General features: G+C 48.9%; 4 protein-coding genes across 4 annotated transcripts; 2 read left to right on the top strand and 2 right to left on the bottom strand.

The window, feature by feature from the left end:
* The first annotated feature begins 1,945 nt into the window (after nt 1–1,945).
* Nucleotides 1,946–4,436, top strand: HD556DRAFT_1379618 (uncharacterized protein). The gene is made up of 11 exons (XM_041303207.1): nt 1,946–2,574; nt 2,627–2,716; nt 2,767–2,878; nt 2,928–2,972; nt 3,031–3,059; nt 3,126–3,249; nt 3,302–3,460; nt 3,513–3,705; nt 3,753–4,041; nt 4,096–4,211; nt 4,257–4,436. The coding sequence occupies exons 1-11, from the start codon at nt 2,328–2,330 to the stop codon at nt 4,338–4,340; spliced, it is 1,488 nt and encodes a 495-aa protein (XP_041159062.1). The 5' UTR covers nt 1,946–2,327; the 3' UTR covers nt 4,341–4,436.
* Nucleotides 4,437–5,758, bottom strand: HD556DRAFT_1379608 (uncharacterized protein). The gene is given in 7 exon segments (XM_041303206.1): nt 4,437–4,829; nt 4,880–4,938; nt 4,994–5,085; nt 5,137–5,248; nt 5,311–5,415; nt 5,511–5,514; nt 5,533–5,758. The coding sequence occupies 7 exon segments, from the start codon at nt 5,705–5,707 to the stop codon at nt 4,498–4,500; spliced, it is 879 nt and encodes a 292-aa protein (XP_041159061.1). The 5' UTR covers nt 5,708–5,758; the 3' UTR covers nt 4,437–4,497.
* A 72-nt stretch (nt 5,759–5,830) lies between these two features.
* Nucleotides 5,831–6,730, top strand: HD556DRAFT_1379599 (uncharacterized protein). Its single transcript, XM_041303205.1, has 3 exons — nt 5,831–6,125; nt 6,175–6,239; nt 6,293–6,730. Exons 1-3 carry the CDS (start codon nt 5,987–5,989, stop codon nt 6,425–6,427), a joined length of 339 nt encoding a protein of 112 aa, XP_041159060.1. The 5' UTR covers nt 5,831–5,986; the 3' UTR covers nt 6,428–6,730.
* Nucleotides 6,731–11,500, bottom strand: HD556DRAFT_1379595 (MRC1-like domain-containing protein). The gene is made up of 9 exons (XM_041303204.1): nt 10,587–11,500; nt 10,407–10,534; nt 8,639–10,355; nt 8,374–8,579; nt 7,779–8,318; nt 7,527–7,729; nt 7,282–7,469; nt 7,079–7,231; nt 6,731–7,019 (listed from the first exon to the last, which is right to left on the bottom strand). Exons 1-9 carry the CDS (start codon nt 11,457–11,459, stop codon nt 6,741–6,743), a joined length of 4,287 nt encoding a protein of 1,428 aa, XP_041159059.1. The 5' UTR covers nt 11,460–11,500; the 3' UTR covers nt 6,731–6,740.
* Nucleotides 11,501–11,611: the final 111 nt, after the last annotated feature.

Below are 11,611 nucleotides of genomic sequence, written 5' to 3'. Positions count from 1 at the left end.
AAACAGGTGCTTCATCTTTTACAATATGCCGCCCCCGCCTTCCGCGATATGACACACCCACCTTTCCCGGTATCGCAAGCTTGCGATCAATCTACAAACCGATCTGCGTCGTCATCATGACATACGAATTCCATAACTCCCAAAAATGTCGGTCTGCATACTCTTCGGATCTACACAACGTTTGTTTGACCTGTTCATGCTCGTATTTAGTTCAGTCTTGTGGATTACACAAGGATTACATCGAAAAAGAGATCATACCGTAACCACTGAACCTGAACATATCAAGCATATGCGGGATCGTCTGGAGTCTGGAGGCAAGCACGAGCTTACATTTCTTCTGTGACCGTACTTATACGAAATTGAATACCATAGCAAAGCTTGGTTGTGAGCCCTATTCCCGCGGCGGGCGATACCATGAAAGGGCGAAGTGCGCCTGAAACAAATCTGCCATCTCGGCGTCACTTATCAGCGTGGCTTTTCGAACAGCGGGAACAGAGCCGAAGTTGAATCTTAATTGCAGTGCTCTGATAATTCGACTGTGCATTGACACGGCTTGACTGATAAAATCTATGCATTCTATCAAGACACAATCGATGAAACTATGGAATTCACTTACTTCGAGGACGAAAACTTCCCCTATCCTTTAGATTCTCTGTGAAACAAGCTCAACAGCAAGGTAGACTCGTCAAGATGTTGTATAGCTTCTCCAACGTGCTTGACGCCCCCTCAAGTTCCCATGGTACGCGTGGTCAAGCCTAGAATATTTGTGAATGGGCAACATTCGACCAGTCGACCGCCTTCTGTGTCTCACATATGGCCTTGACCGGTAGCTGACTTCTCGCGCTTCAAGTTGGACTGTGTTGCAGCTCTGAAAGCATTTTGGAGAGTACGATGGACCAAGATTTCACTTCATGTTTGTAGCAACTAGGACCAAATTGGGATTCGGTTCTTCCAGGTGCACAAGATGAGCAGCGCAGCAGCAATCGGGCGTGTTTTTCATTACGATGCGTGCAATCCAGGCCCCCTGAAGCCTAAACACGTGGTACGGCGTGTTCCGATGTCAGACGTCAAGCCATGGACAACATCGTTGACTACGCCTTTCTTCCTACATCTTACGAATACTTTCCACGTCGAAAACAACCTTGCAAGAGGATAGCACCGGTCGCTAAGTAGTAGGGCGCTGTCACAATGCAAGTTTTGTGCATGAAATAATCCCCTAGCATCCGCGGTCCCGAGGCCCCCTGTTGATAAGAACATGGCCACCATTACTGATTCCTCCAAAGGTCAATAATCCGTCTTTCACTGTGATGGAATGGAAACATAAGCGCCGAAGATATGTTGCTGGCCGCCAGTGACTTCGAGAAGGTGGAAGGTCGGTATTTTAGCAGTTCGTAAACTTCTGGAGTATGCATGTTTACGCCTCCTTTGAACCAGAAAGTACGACTGTCCGTATGGTGACTAGCATGTACCCTCACATCGCCACAGCCGCTGAAAGTTAGCAACCTCGTTTGATTGAACGGTAACGAGTGCGTGTGCATAGAAGCAACCGTGTATTGCGCGTGACAGCCGCTGCAAAGTTAGTAACCTCATCTGATTGAACGGTGACGAGTGACATCCCAACAAGCGTTATAATCGGATGCTTGGGAGTGGCGTAGCTCCGATAGACTAGTTTAGACTCTTGGGTTGCGGACAGAATTTTGATTCATCAGTGGGGTTGACGTTGCAGATGCGGTGAGGTGACGGACATGGACTAGTAGATTAATGGACATTAGTAGGAAGGTAGCACAGCAGCGAAAAGTGGTTTTAGTATACATACCTCCAAAGGATCCTGCAATTAACGACGTAACCGCGTTACAGTTGCCTCTACATTATGGTAAGTGTTTCAAAGGTACAACTCAATTCGTGCCTATAAGTCGGATCTAATATTGTTGACTACCGTAATAGACCCGAACAGTCACGGTGGCCAGGGCCTAGAATCTGGATAACGCAACTGTTTAGCTTCCCGCTACCCACGCATGCCTGTAGGCTCCGGTTACGGTCTGGATGGCGAACAAATTCACTCATATGCCGACAGGGTTTGCACTGTTAATCGTGACTGTCCGAATCGCCCGCTCCTGTACCGAGCGATGTGAACCGAGTGGACACAATATCATGTAACCGTTACCAGTGCCACCCAATGATTGATCGCGCCAAGCCCATGTTCCCCGGCATGTTGTCTCTCGACTCCGAGCTTCACATAACCAGCGTTTACCATGTCACAACTCGTGCCCTGTATTATAATAACTTACCAGGATCACACCCTACTCAAATTCCATATCCCTTAGTCCATGGCAGAACGTAGGGCTACCCATACTCGACAAAACACTAGCAATCAAATCATCTCTCAGGAATGTAGTGTGCAACTCTCACCCGAACCGCTCTCAGCCACAGAACTCGCTTCAGTTAATCATCAGGATCTTGAGACTGGCGAGCCTCTCAGACCGAGATTCAAAACCACCTGCGACCGTTTCCTCCGCAGAGGCAAGAAGCCTGTCGGCGTCATACAGAGCATTAAGAAAATATATGGATGTTCATGTGCGTCTCCGCCGCCCGTACGATGTGGTCAAGTACCTCATTGTTTTCACAGGGCTCAATCTGCTACTCCTCCTGACACCTGTAGCATGGTGGGCGCATTTTGACGAAAATATGGCCGATTATCATACTGCTGTCTTTTCACGTATGTCGTCCCCCGATTGATTCATCAGCAGCGCTCATTTTCTTGTGTAGTTTGTTTCTTGACAATTATACCACACGAGTGCTTGTTCGACTACTGCGGTGAACAGATGGCTTTGTATTGCGGCAAGGATCTTGGCGACTTGATCACGATCACTCTGAACAAGTAAGCCAAATTCTCTTCCATTTCATGTTCACAGCCTAAACAATAGCAGTGCGGTCGAGGTCACCCTGGCTATCATACTCCTGCTCAAGTGCGAGTAAGTAATCCGTTAGCTAACATGCAATCATCGGCGTGATCCAAACTTACTTTACAAGGCTCAAGCTACTTCAATCGACCATCACCGGTAAGATCCGAAAATATCAGTTTTATCTCACACTACTTATTGACAAACCACATCATTATCTTGCAGGTGTGGTCCTATTGCACCTCCTCCTTGTTCCTGGAGCCGCTTTTTTGACAGGCGGTGCTCGAATATGGGAACAGGACCTCCACCCTGCCCACACACAACTCAACCATACCTTGCTTACTGTTGGGTACGTTTTTCTTATCATCCGGAGTTATGAGGACAACTTCTTACATGCACAGAGTGTTGGCCCTCTTGTTGCCGGCTTCATTCTATGCAGCTATAAGTGGTAGTACTTCTAGTGGTGTATCGGCCAACGGCGAGCTCCCAGACCTTGGTAGTAGCACCCAAACCGACTTCTTGACCATGAGCAGAGGGCTTGCAGTGTTACTCCTTCTTATGTAGGCTCCTTTCCTTCTCTTGCATCAGATTTGTCACAAAGCCTGCTGTCAGATACATCTGTTCGCGGATTTTCTATCACAACCCTCCTGGTGCCGGAAACAACTCGTTGACCCATTCTTTGACACCCGCCCAGCTCAAGGCTTATGAAGCAAAACTACAAGAAGAGGAGCCTGACGTTAACCAATGGGTCTGCATCGGCGCTCTGATTGTTAACATCGCGGTTGTGGCTGTGACCTCGGAGTGGGTAAGTGTCGTCGAACGACTAGGTCTACATTTATTAACTTTCAACAGTTGGTGGACAGCATCGAGCCTGTGAGGCATGTTTCCAACATCACGGAGGAGTGGTTCGGCTTGGTCCTCATTCCCTTCGTTTCCTTCTCAGCGGATGGTGCTGTTGCGGCAGGCTACTTTTTGCAGAAGGCTTCTCGCCGAGTATGGTATAAGACTGAGGCTCCTGAACCACCCAATACTCTGGCTAAAGCTGAAGCCATTGACTTGAGCATTCAGTTCGTCTTGCTCTGGATGCCGTTCCTAACTCTGCTCGGCTGGTGCACCGGAAAGCCTTTCAACTTGCTATTTGGTGCGTTACTGACGAGTTTGATGCTATTGCCACTAAAGCTGAAGAGCCCGTCAGATTTCTTTGAAGTCGCACTACTCCTAGGTGCCTGCTTCCTTGTCAATTTCGTAACTGCCGACAGTAAAACAAACTGGGCAGAGGGATTCATTTTGTTGTCATTTTATGCCATGATGGTGAGTTTTTCTCCACTCAAAGTAGCAGAAGTTCAATGTGTTTAGGTGCTTTGTACCTGGTACTACACGGGAGAATCTGATTTAAGTAGTTTGCTACTTTGTCCGGGACAGCCTGCCACAGATACTTGAAACCCACACCTAGATTCTTCGCGCATATATTGTCTGTCTTGTGGAAATCACGCCCTACATGCCATTGTAAAACCAGTATATATTCGTTGCTCGTGAATCCGAGTGTCAACTGTCTTTACCATACACGATTGTTGCGTAAATGAATAGCTCCCTTGAACTATGAACGAGAGTCGTCGAGAAGGTCGCCAGAAACTCGTCTACCCAAAGCTTCCACCGCTCGTTGGATGATCGCAGTTACATCGCTCCGCGCCACGTCCATATGTCGTTTGTGCGCTGTGCGGCCAACGCAGCCGCCCGGACAAAGCTCATTGCTAAGCTTCGAATTCGTACCATCTTCCCTGATAAGTGGCACGTACGAGCGCGCACTCAATGCAGCTGTTATTTCTTCAACCGGTATCGGATCGCCAAACGCCACGCCAAGTCTGACACCTAATCTTGGAAAGTACTTGCAAGGGGACGAGCGGTGTTCGGGCATCAATTTGTCGAAACCTAACATCACGTTAGAGAAGACGGCGCACCAATGGTTCCAGATGCCATACCAGTGAGCCACATCGGTATGATGAGAGGGGGAACTGCAGTTTCCATCAGGATCCGACCACTGAGCGTTTCAAGTGTGACGACCAGATGTTCAAAGGGTGAAAAGAATGACTTACACTCCCCATTTGAACCGCGGCAAGCGAGCGACACCGTTTGTCCGCGGATAGTCGGGTGGTTGGTTGATTTTCCCCTCTCCAAAAAGATGCACCTGAGATCTGTTAATGCGGGTACAGAAGAAGTCAGGTTGCCTGGCACCCACCCAATGCCCTTCATTAAGTCGTTTGATGGCGATATCTACGGAAGGTTGGAAGATTCCTTTTCCGCGAAATGTCTCCAACACCTGACCCTTACGAAAGAAAGCGGAGAACAGACTTCCTGGCCGAAGCTTACATTCAGTCGCCTATCACATTCCGACTATCTCCGTACAACATACGGGGTGGTGAACATTATCTCCGACGCGCCAAGCGACCACCGTGTTGTATTGGAGTTCAAGTAGAGTTCTATTGGGAGCGTTCCCCACGCAAGTGGATCGTCTAGTCTGTGGCAGTCCAGGCTCAACTCTCAGTATGGGTGTTCGCGTGAGAAGCTCGAAAGACGGACGTGGAAATATGATTCGCAACTAAACGTGCATGAGTGGGCGTTGACCAAGACGAATTATGAGGCACACCTGTTACTACGCCCTGTCCATGTCGCCGCCTCTCGTCGTTCCGTAGAGCATTCAGAAGAATATGGAGGTTGCTAACGGTGATGGAGCAAAGCCCTGAGTTGAGAAATGCTTTGCAAAGAAGGCCCGTCGCTGTGATTGTGGCCGTTGACAACAGCTCGGCCATGTCGCACACTGAGAACAACCTGAAGCACTTCTTATTGATCACAAATTGATCATGGTGACCAAATATGCCGGCATCATAATTTGTACGTCCCTTTGATGACTAAGCATTATGTTCTCTGAGCAACTTTAGTCGATCGAAGCCTTTAACAAGTTTCTGGTTGTTATCCCCCAACCCGTCTTCTATTATTTCCCTCCCGCTCTCTTTCACGACGCGTGACGCTCGCGTAGCCCCTGCTGGTGCTCAGCGCAGCTCTTCAGCCTTCCATTAAATATTAGGGCCATGTTTTCCATGTTTCTCGTCACCTTTCTCTCCGCTATTATCCTGCTATGTCTATTTTCACCTGTAGTCAGAAGGTCGATCATGGCTGGTGACGACCTCCTCGATGCCCACGAGTCAGGTTTAGCTCTCGTCGCGTCCCGTAAGTTCTGTTCTTGAGCCGTATCAGCTGCCTTTTCAAATGTTTCCAGGCAATCCATTCAAGGAATCAGGACCTCCAGCGTGCATGGCCAAACTTATCATGTTGAGGCATAAAGTGAATATATTCAGTTTACCTTCGCTTTTCGCCAGCTCACCCTTTCAAAAAAGATTCAGACGGGTACACGCAAACGTAGATCCCCGACGCTCTCACGCCAATCACGAAATATCGCACTCATCCAACCCACTCGCCCGCGCGCGTCCTGGGTTCGTTTTGGAAGAAATTTTGGACATCAATATCACTAAATTACAAGCATCTTCAATCATTTGACACTTCTAATGTCTGGGCCGAGTCTTGTAGAGCCTTATCGCCCGTTATTTATATCTCCGCGATACCCATCTTAGATATCTACCTTGTTCATCTTTTTCTGGGTGTACATGCCTCCCTTCGCCTTCCATCCACACTTTTGCTTTGTGAACATACGTGTTCTTTGTTTGCATCTTTACTTTTCAGTGATGTTATTACAGGTGGAAAATAAATGTACAGAATAGACATTTGGCGGAACAACAATGGTGAAGGCATAGGATTGAACATGAATCAAGATGCTAAAGCCAGATACTACGCAAATCGATTACTCCTATCGGACACACTGGAGAGCATACTTCGCCCCTTCTCCAGTCTGCGAGGAACAGGTGCGCTTGAGACAGAATTGCTTCCGCTGGCCGCTTGGGTTGTTCTCAAGGAACCGCCGCCCGCCTTGACTTTAGCCTTGGCGTGTCCTGTAATGGCTGCACCGACAACAGACCGACCAGTCCCCTGGTTGCCGCCGCCTTGACCTCTTGCCCATGAACGTAACTTTGTTTTCTCTTGGTCATTCTCCAATATCCGGTTTGGGCGCTATGAAAGGAGATTATCAGATTACAATGAATTTCAATTTCATCAAGCGCAGAACAGACCTCCAGACCAAAGTCAGTGTGGGACAGTGCAGGTCGTTTTGCAGGTGCATTGTTGGAGCGCTCTACCATCACTTTGACAGGCACATGGTGATCGATCTCCTCGTCCGCCCCGTCGATCCATGACGTGTCCTCCAGATCCATAGATTCAAAAGTCTACCCAAGATCAGTGATAGCAAAGGTAGAAAATGCGCCGTACGGCTTACCTCTCTATTCCTTGCGGCTTCCCTTAGCTCAGCATTCAGATCTTCGGTCGTTACCACTTTCCCCGTCTCCTCATCTTCATCTTCGCTAACCATTCGCGTATCTGCTTGCAAATGGACGAACTCAAGGTCGTCATCAATCAACTCATGCTGATATGCATCATAGAATGCTTTTGTTTCTTGGTTTCGACCTATGGAGGGAGACACGTCGGCTTCAAAATTGGAGGTTTAACGATTGTACCACTTACCTAGATCTTCGAGAGTATCACCATCAATCTTGCGCTTCTTGTTCATACCCCGTCGTATTCGCCTGTTATTCTCGTCCTCCTCGTCATCGTCGCTATCCTCTTCGAAACCGATACCACGGTCGCGACGCTTCATTCTAAATTTACCATCAATAGCATCCTGATGAAGCTTCTCCAATTTCTTGTCATCTTCGTCCTCGTGCTCTCTATGTATAATTCAGCTGGCTGTCTCAATAGTCTACCTTGAATGCGCACCTGAACTTCTCCTGGACCAAATCGGCCGCTTCTGTCTCGGCATTCATGACCGCATCATCGACAAGACCCTCCACAAATTTCTCGTCATCATCATCATCGTCCTCTGCCTCCTCCTCGTCTTTATGAATAGGCCCGAAGCCAATCAGTTCGTCTTCGTCTGATTCCTCGGCCTCCGCAGCAACGAATTCAGACTTCTCCAGCTTTCGTTTGGGCGCATTGGAATTTGGATGCCCTCCCAAGACATCAAACGCATTTCTTTTGGGCAGCTGAGAGATTAGTAGAGGGGGTAGAAGGGAGCCGTCGTCTTGCATGGCGGTTTTCCTCTCCAATGGCGAGCTACTGCGCCGCCTCAGTCGATAAAGAGGTTGTACATCCGGTGATTCTTGCCTTGCCTTGAAGGACAATGTTTGGAGTGGGGCGCGCTCACTCGACGACGGAATTAATTCACCCATCAATGTTTGAGATGCCAGAAGTGGTGACATCTGCAAGGACTTGACACGATATTGTTCAGCATTAGGCCCCGATGTCTGAGTCAAGAACCTGAGGGCGAACAAAATTTCTAGGAATGAATTAGATGCCACTCTGATAGACTCACCCGTTCTCTCGGATGTACCATTCAGGGTTATTATCCTGCTTCTGATCGCCATTTGCGATTTCTATAACATATTCCTGTTCTTTTTCAAAAATATTGTCAGCCTTCCTGCGCAGGGTACTGCTGACTTCTAGTGCGGGCTCCAGTCCAATATCAAGTGACAAAGCGAGCTCATTGCAGTTCCCCTCCTTGAAACTGGGCCCCTCATCCTGTAATAACCACTACACATCATTTTCTAGACTGACTTACAACGAAAAAGATTGCAAACCTTTTCATCTGAGAAAAATTGCGAAAAACCTCCTGCGTTTGCGAGAGGATCCCGAGGTACAAAGGATGCAGGACTGCTCTTGCCGAGGGTTTCAGAAAAGGAAGGTAGTAGTGTGCGGGGTTCGAAACCCTTAACCATGTTCTCCTCGTCCTCAATGTCGGAAAACGATTCTCCTGGTAGGGATGTCGGATGTTTTGACGTAGATTGGAGGAGTCTGGTGGTAAACGGGGACTTTGAGCTTGGGGAACCCGATAACGAGTCATCTTGAGCAATCTCCTTCAATGGCGAACGCTGTAAATCATGTTCGGGTGAATCAGAGGGACCACCGAAACCTCCCAACGATGTCGAGGACGATGATCTCAGGTGAACAGCATCATCGACGTCAACAAGGGACCCCGGTATACTGCCTAAGGTAGGTCTGGCGAATGAAGGCGAGTGTCGAACGACAGCCTTATTTTCTTTATCCTCGCTTCTGTCGTACATCAACGTTTGACTGTTCTCTTTGTCATTCTCGTCCTCTGTTTGGTCTGATTCCGAGTTACGTGTCACTATGGTGTCGGAGGTCAAGTCTTGCATCGAGGAATCTGGCACAAGAATTCTAGGAGCATCATCCTCGTCGTCGGAAGCCACCATTAGAGGACGACGAATACCGCGCCTGTGCACTTGGCGCTCCTCATCTTCAACGTCCGTCTGTTGGTTTGCATCATCATTGACATCGAGACTTGGTTGGTTCTCCCGATCGTTGTCGCCCTCGCCATCAGTATCCATGGGCTCTGGACTGGCAGAACCCCGCTCTTCGGGAGCATAATCCGTATCGTCCTCGTCCGTGTCGTCTACTTCCATGTCGCCAACAGTAGAGTCATCGCGCTCTGCCACTTGAAGCCCCTTCTGCACATATACATCAAGCCTGTCTCTGAATGATACGTTCTCCCCAGCTTCTACAGGCTCTTCTAATATCCTGCCTCCTCTTTGTTTCCAGTCCTCTTCTCGCTGCTGAATTGTCGCAAGCTTGCTGGCCTCAGCTTTCTGTATGAGCGCTTTGTTTAATTGCTGTGTGGTGAGTGGGACCTTTTTGTCCCTGCCCCTTCCCTTCCGATCGAATGACGACATCGCGGAGTCCCTGAGATACTCGGACATGTTGGCTTGTGCAAAAGATTTTACGCGAGAGCCTGACGATCCTGGCATGGATTTCCGGCTCAACGCAAGCTGCCTCGCCTTCCCCTTCGAGGGAGTGATGTGTTGCAACTTGTCGGCTTTGCGTTTCGCCGCCTCTTCTTGGGCTGTCACATGCATGCTGTTATCAACAATCTCTAAATCATCGTCGCTATCTCCGGCCCTAGATGACCGCCTAGCTGCGTCTTGAAGGGCTCGTTGCTTCAACTCCGCGAGAGCACGTTTGTCGTCAGCTTCCTTGCGTTTGGCTTGCTCTTGCCTCAGTAGGTCGGTAAGATTTGGCATCTCTTCGTCAGTGCTATCAGATGCCATTGACGGTGGCTGGGAAGTTGCACGCCGTGGCAGATTTCTGGGAGGAGTTTGTGCACGGGGATGAACAATAGTAGAAGATCCAAGTAAACGTGAAGGTACGCCGAATGAAGATTCGCCTTGCGCGAATTTTTTTCGTGCTTCAGCAACGGGTAGTACGGAAGGCGAGGAAAAAATAGATATTGGATCTGAGGGGAGCTCAGGCTGCTTTTGCTCCTTACGCAAGGCTTCATCCCTTGGCCAAAGTCAGCAACATTCTCTTGGACAAAAACCTGGTGTCACCCACTTGACCAGCTCAAAAAGTCGATGTTTGGTGTACTTTGATTGCTCAGTACGCACCACCTGGACATTCTTGCTCGCAGTAATCCGCGAACTCTCCAAAACAGTTTCGCGCAGGTCCTTTTTAGTCGGAGCCTATGCGTCGTATGTGTGAGAAATGGAATAGGTGCGAGAGAGGTCAGACTACCTTGATTTTGAGGCGTGCCGATTCGTCCTTCCGCCTGGATTTGCTACCCTTCTTTGATGTGGTACTCGTAGAAACTGATTCATTCTCAAAACGAAGCGGAGGGACATCCCGAGCAGGTGCCTTCCCCTTGCCTTTATTAGCCTTGGGCCTCGTTAAAGGCATTTCCAATTCTGATGTCGAAGGTGTGGGAGGAGATCGCAGCAGAGGAGTGTTAATTGGATGGTGAACAGGCGATACCGAGGAGGAATTTTTGGACTCTTCACGCTCGGAATCAGAGTCGATACAATTCCTCGAACGTCTGACCTTGCGAGAAATAATCGGTGAATCTTCAAGAGACTCATCAATTGGGGAGGCAGATGGGTCGCTTGTAGGGGGCAACAGTGTACCATCAGAAAACCCATCGGAATTTTGTGGTACTGGAGAAAGAGGCGTGGCATCCGCATGAATAATTTGTTTGTCTGCAAAGGATTGAGGTTGAAAGGGTGGCGACAATGACGACCGTTCAGCAACTCGAGGCTGTGCAAGTGGCTCCTGATCATTATCGAAGGCTTCATCTAGCGCTTTCAGTTGGGCTCTCCAGCCAAAGTGATGTTTAGAACTGGCATCGACCATGTCATTATCGTTTATACAAGTCGTTGAAGAGGATTGTGAGCCTTGCAGCGCATCGAGCGCCAATTCATGGGTGGATTCGATTTCCTTACCGCCTAAGGGCTCCGATTCTACACGAGGAGAGCTGCGGTCGGTGAGTGTCACAGAAGAGTCGCGTATTTCAGGCTGAGGGTCCCTACGCCTTCCGTACGTGACTGGAGCGCGTTTTATAGGGTTGACGGGAGATGGATCTGGAGAAATTTGGTCTACGTCCATGGCGGACATGTTGGCGTTTGCGGTCAACGAGCGTGTTGGCCGATGCCGGCTTAAGCCTATTTGTTGCTGTAATCTGAGAACGGCTTCAACACCCTGGCATGCGTGACGCGTCACGCTGTGACAAGCGCGTTTTTGGTAATTGATCAACTAATTAAACGCGT

This window comes from Suillus plorans (genome assembly GCF_016647745.1).
Source record: "Suillus plorans strain S12 chromosome Unknown HD556scaffold_36, whole genome shotgun sequence".
Lineage (NCBI taxonomy): Eukaryota > Fungi > Basidiomycota > Agaricomycetes > Boletales > Suillaceae > Suillus > Suillus plorans.
The sequence above is the reverse complement of the archived record's forward strand: the minus strand, read 5'-3'. Positions and strand labels throughout refer to the sequence as shown.

What these genes read in the sequence shown, in the direction of transcription:
- HD556DRAFT_1379618 (XM_041303207.1), top strand. Translation starts at nt 2,328, where the DNA reads ATGGCAGAACGTAGGGCTACCCATACTCGACAAAACACTAGCAATCAA. An exon ending in CATACCTTGCTTACTGTTGG is followed by an intron (nt 3,250 to 3,301) that starts GTACGTTTTTCT and finishes TTACATGCACAG; the next exon opens with AGTGTTGGCCCTCTTGTTGC. An exon ending in TGGCTGTGACCTCGGAGTGG is followed by an intron (nt 3,706 to 3,752) that starts GTAAGTGTCGTC and finishes AACTTTCAACAG; the next exon opens with TTGGTGGACAGCATCGAGCC.
- HD556DRAFT_1379608 (XM_041303206.1), bottom strand. Translation starts at nt 5,707, where the DNA reads ATGGCCGAGCTGTTGTCAACGGCCACAATCACAGCGACGGGCCTTCTT. An exon ending in GACTTAATGAAGGGCATTGG is followed by an intron (nt 5,086 to 5,136) that starts GTGGGTGCCAGG and finishes AACAGATCTCAG; the next exon opens with GTGCATCTTTTTGGAGAGGG. An exon ending in CCGCGGTTCAAATGGGGAGT is followed by an intron (nt 4,939 to 4,993) that starts GTAAGTCATTCT and finishes TGAAACGCTCAG; the next exon opens with TGGTCGGATCCTGATGGAAA.
- HD556DRAFT_1379599 (XM_041303205.1), top strand. Translation starts at nt 5,987, where the DNA reads ATGTTTTCCATGTTTCTCGTCACCTTTCTCTCCGCTATTATCCTGCTA. An exon ending in TTTAGCTCTCGTCGCGTCCC is followed by an intron (nt 6,126 to 6,174) that starts GTAAGTTCTGTT and finishes AAATGTTTCCAG; the next exon opens with GCAATCCATTCAAGGAATCA. An exon ending in TTATCATGTTGAGGCATAAA is followed by an intron (nt 6,240 to 6,292) that starts GTGAATATATTC and finishes CTTTCAAAAAAG; the next exon opens with ATTCAGACGGGTACACGCAA.
- HD556DRAFT_1379595 (XM_041303204.1), bottom strand. Translation starts at nt 11,459, where the DNA reads ATGTCCGCCATGGACGTAGACCAAATTTCTCCAGATCCATCTCCCGTC. An exon ending in TGATACTCTCGAAGATCTAG is followed by an intron (nt 7,470 to 7,526) that starts GTAAGTGGTACA and finishes CTCCCTCCATAG; the next exon opens with GTCGAAACCAAGAAACAAAA. An exon ending in ACACTGACTTTGGTCTGGAG is followed by an intron (nt 7,020 to 7,078) that starts GTCTGTTCTGCG and finishes CTCCTTTCATAG; the next exon opens with CGCCCAAACCGGATATTGGA.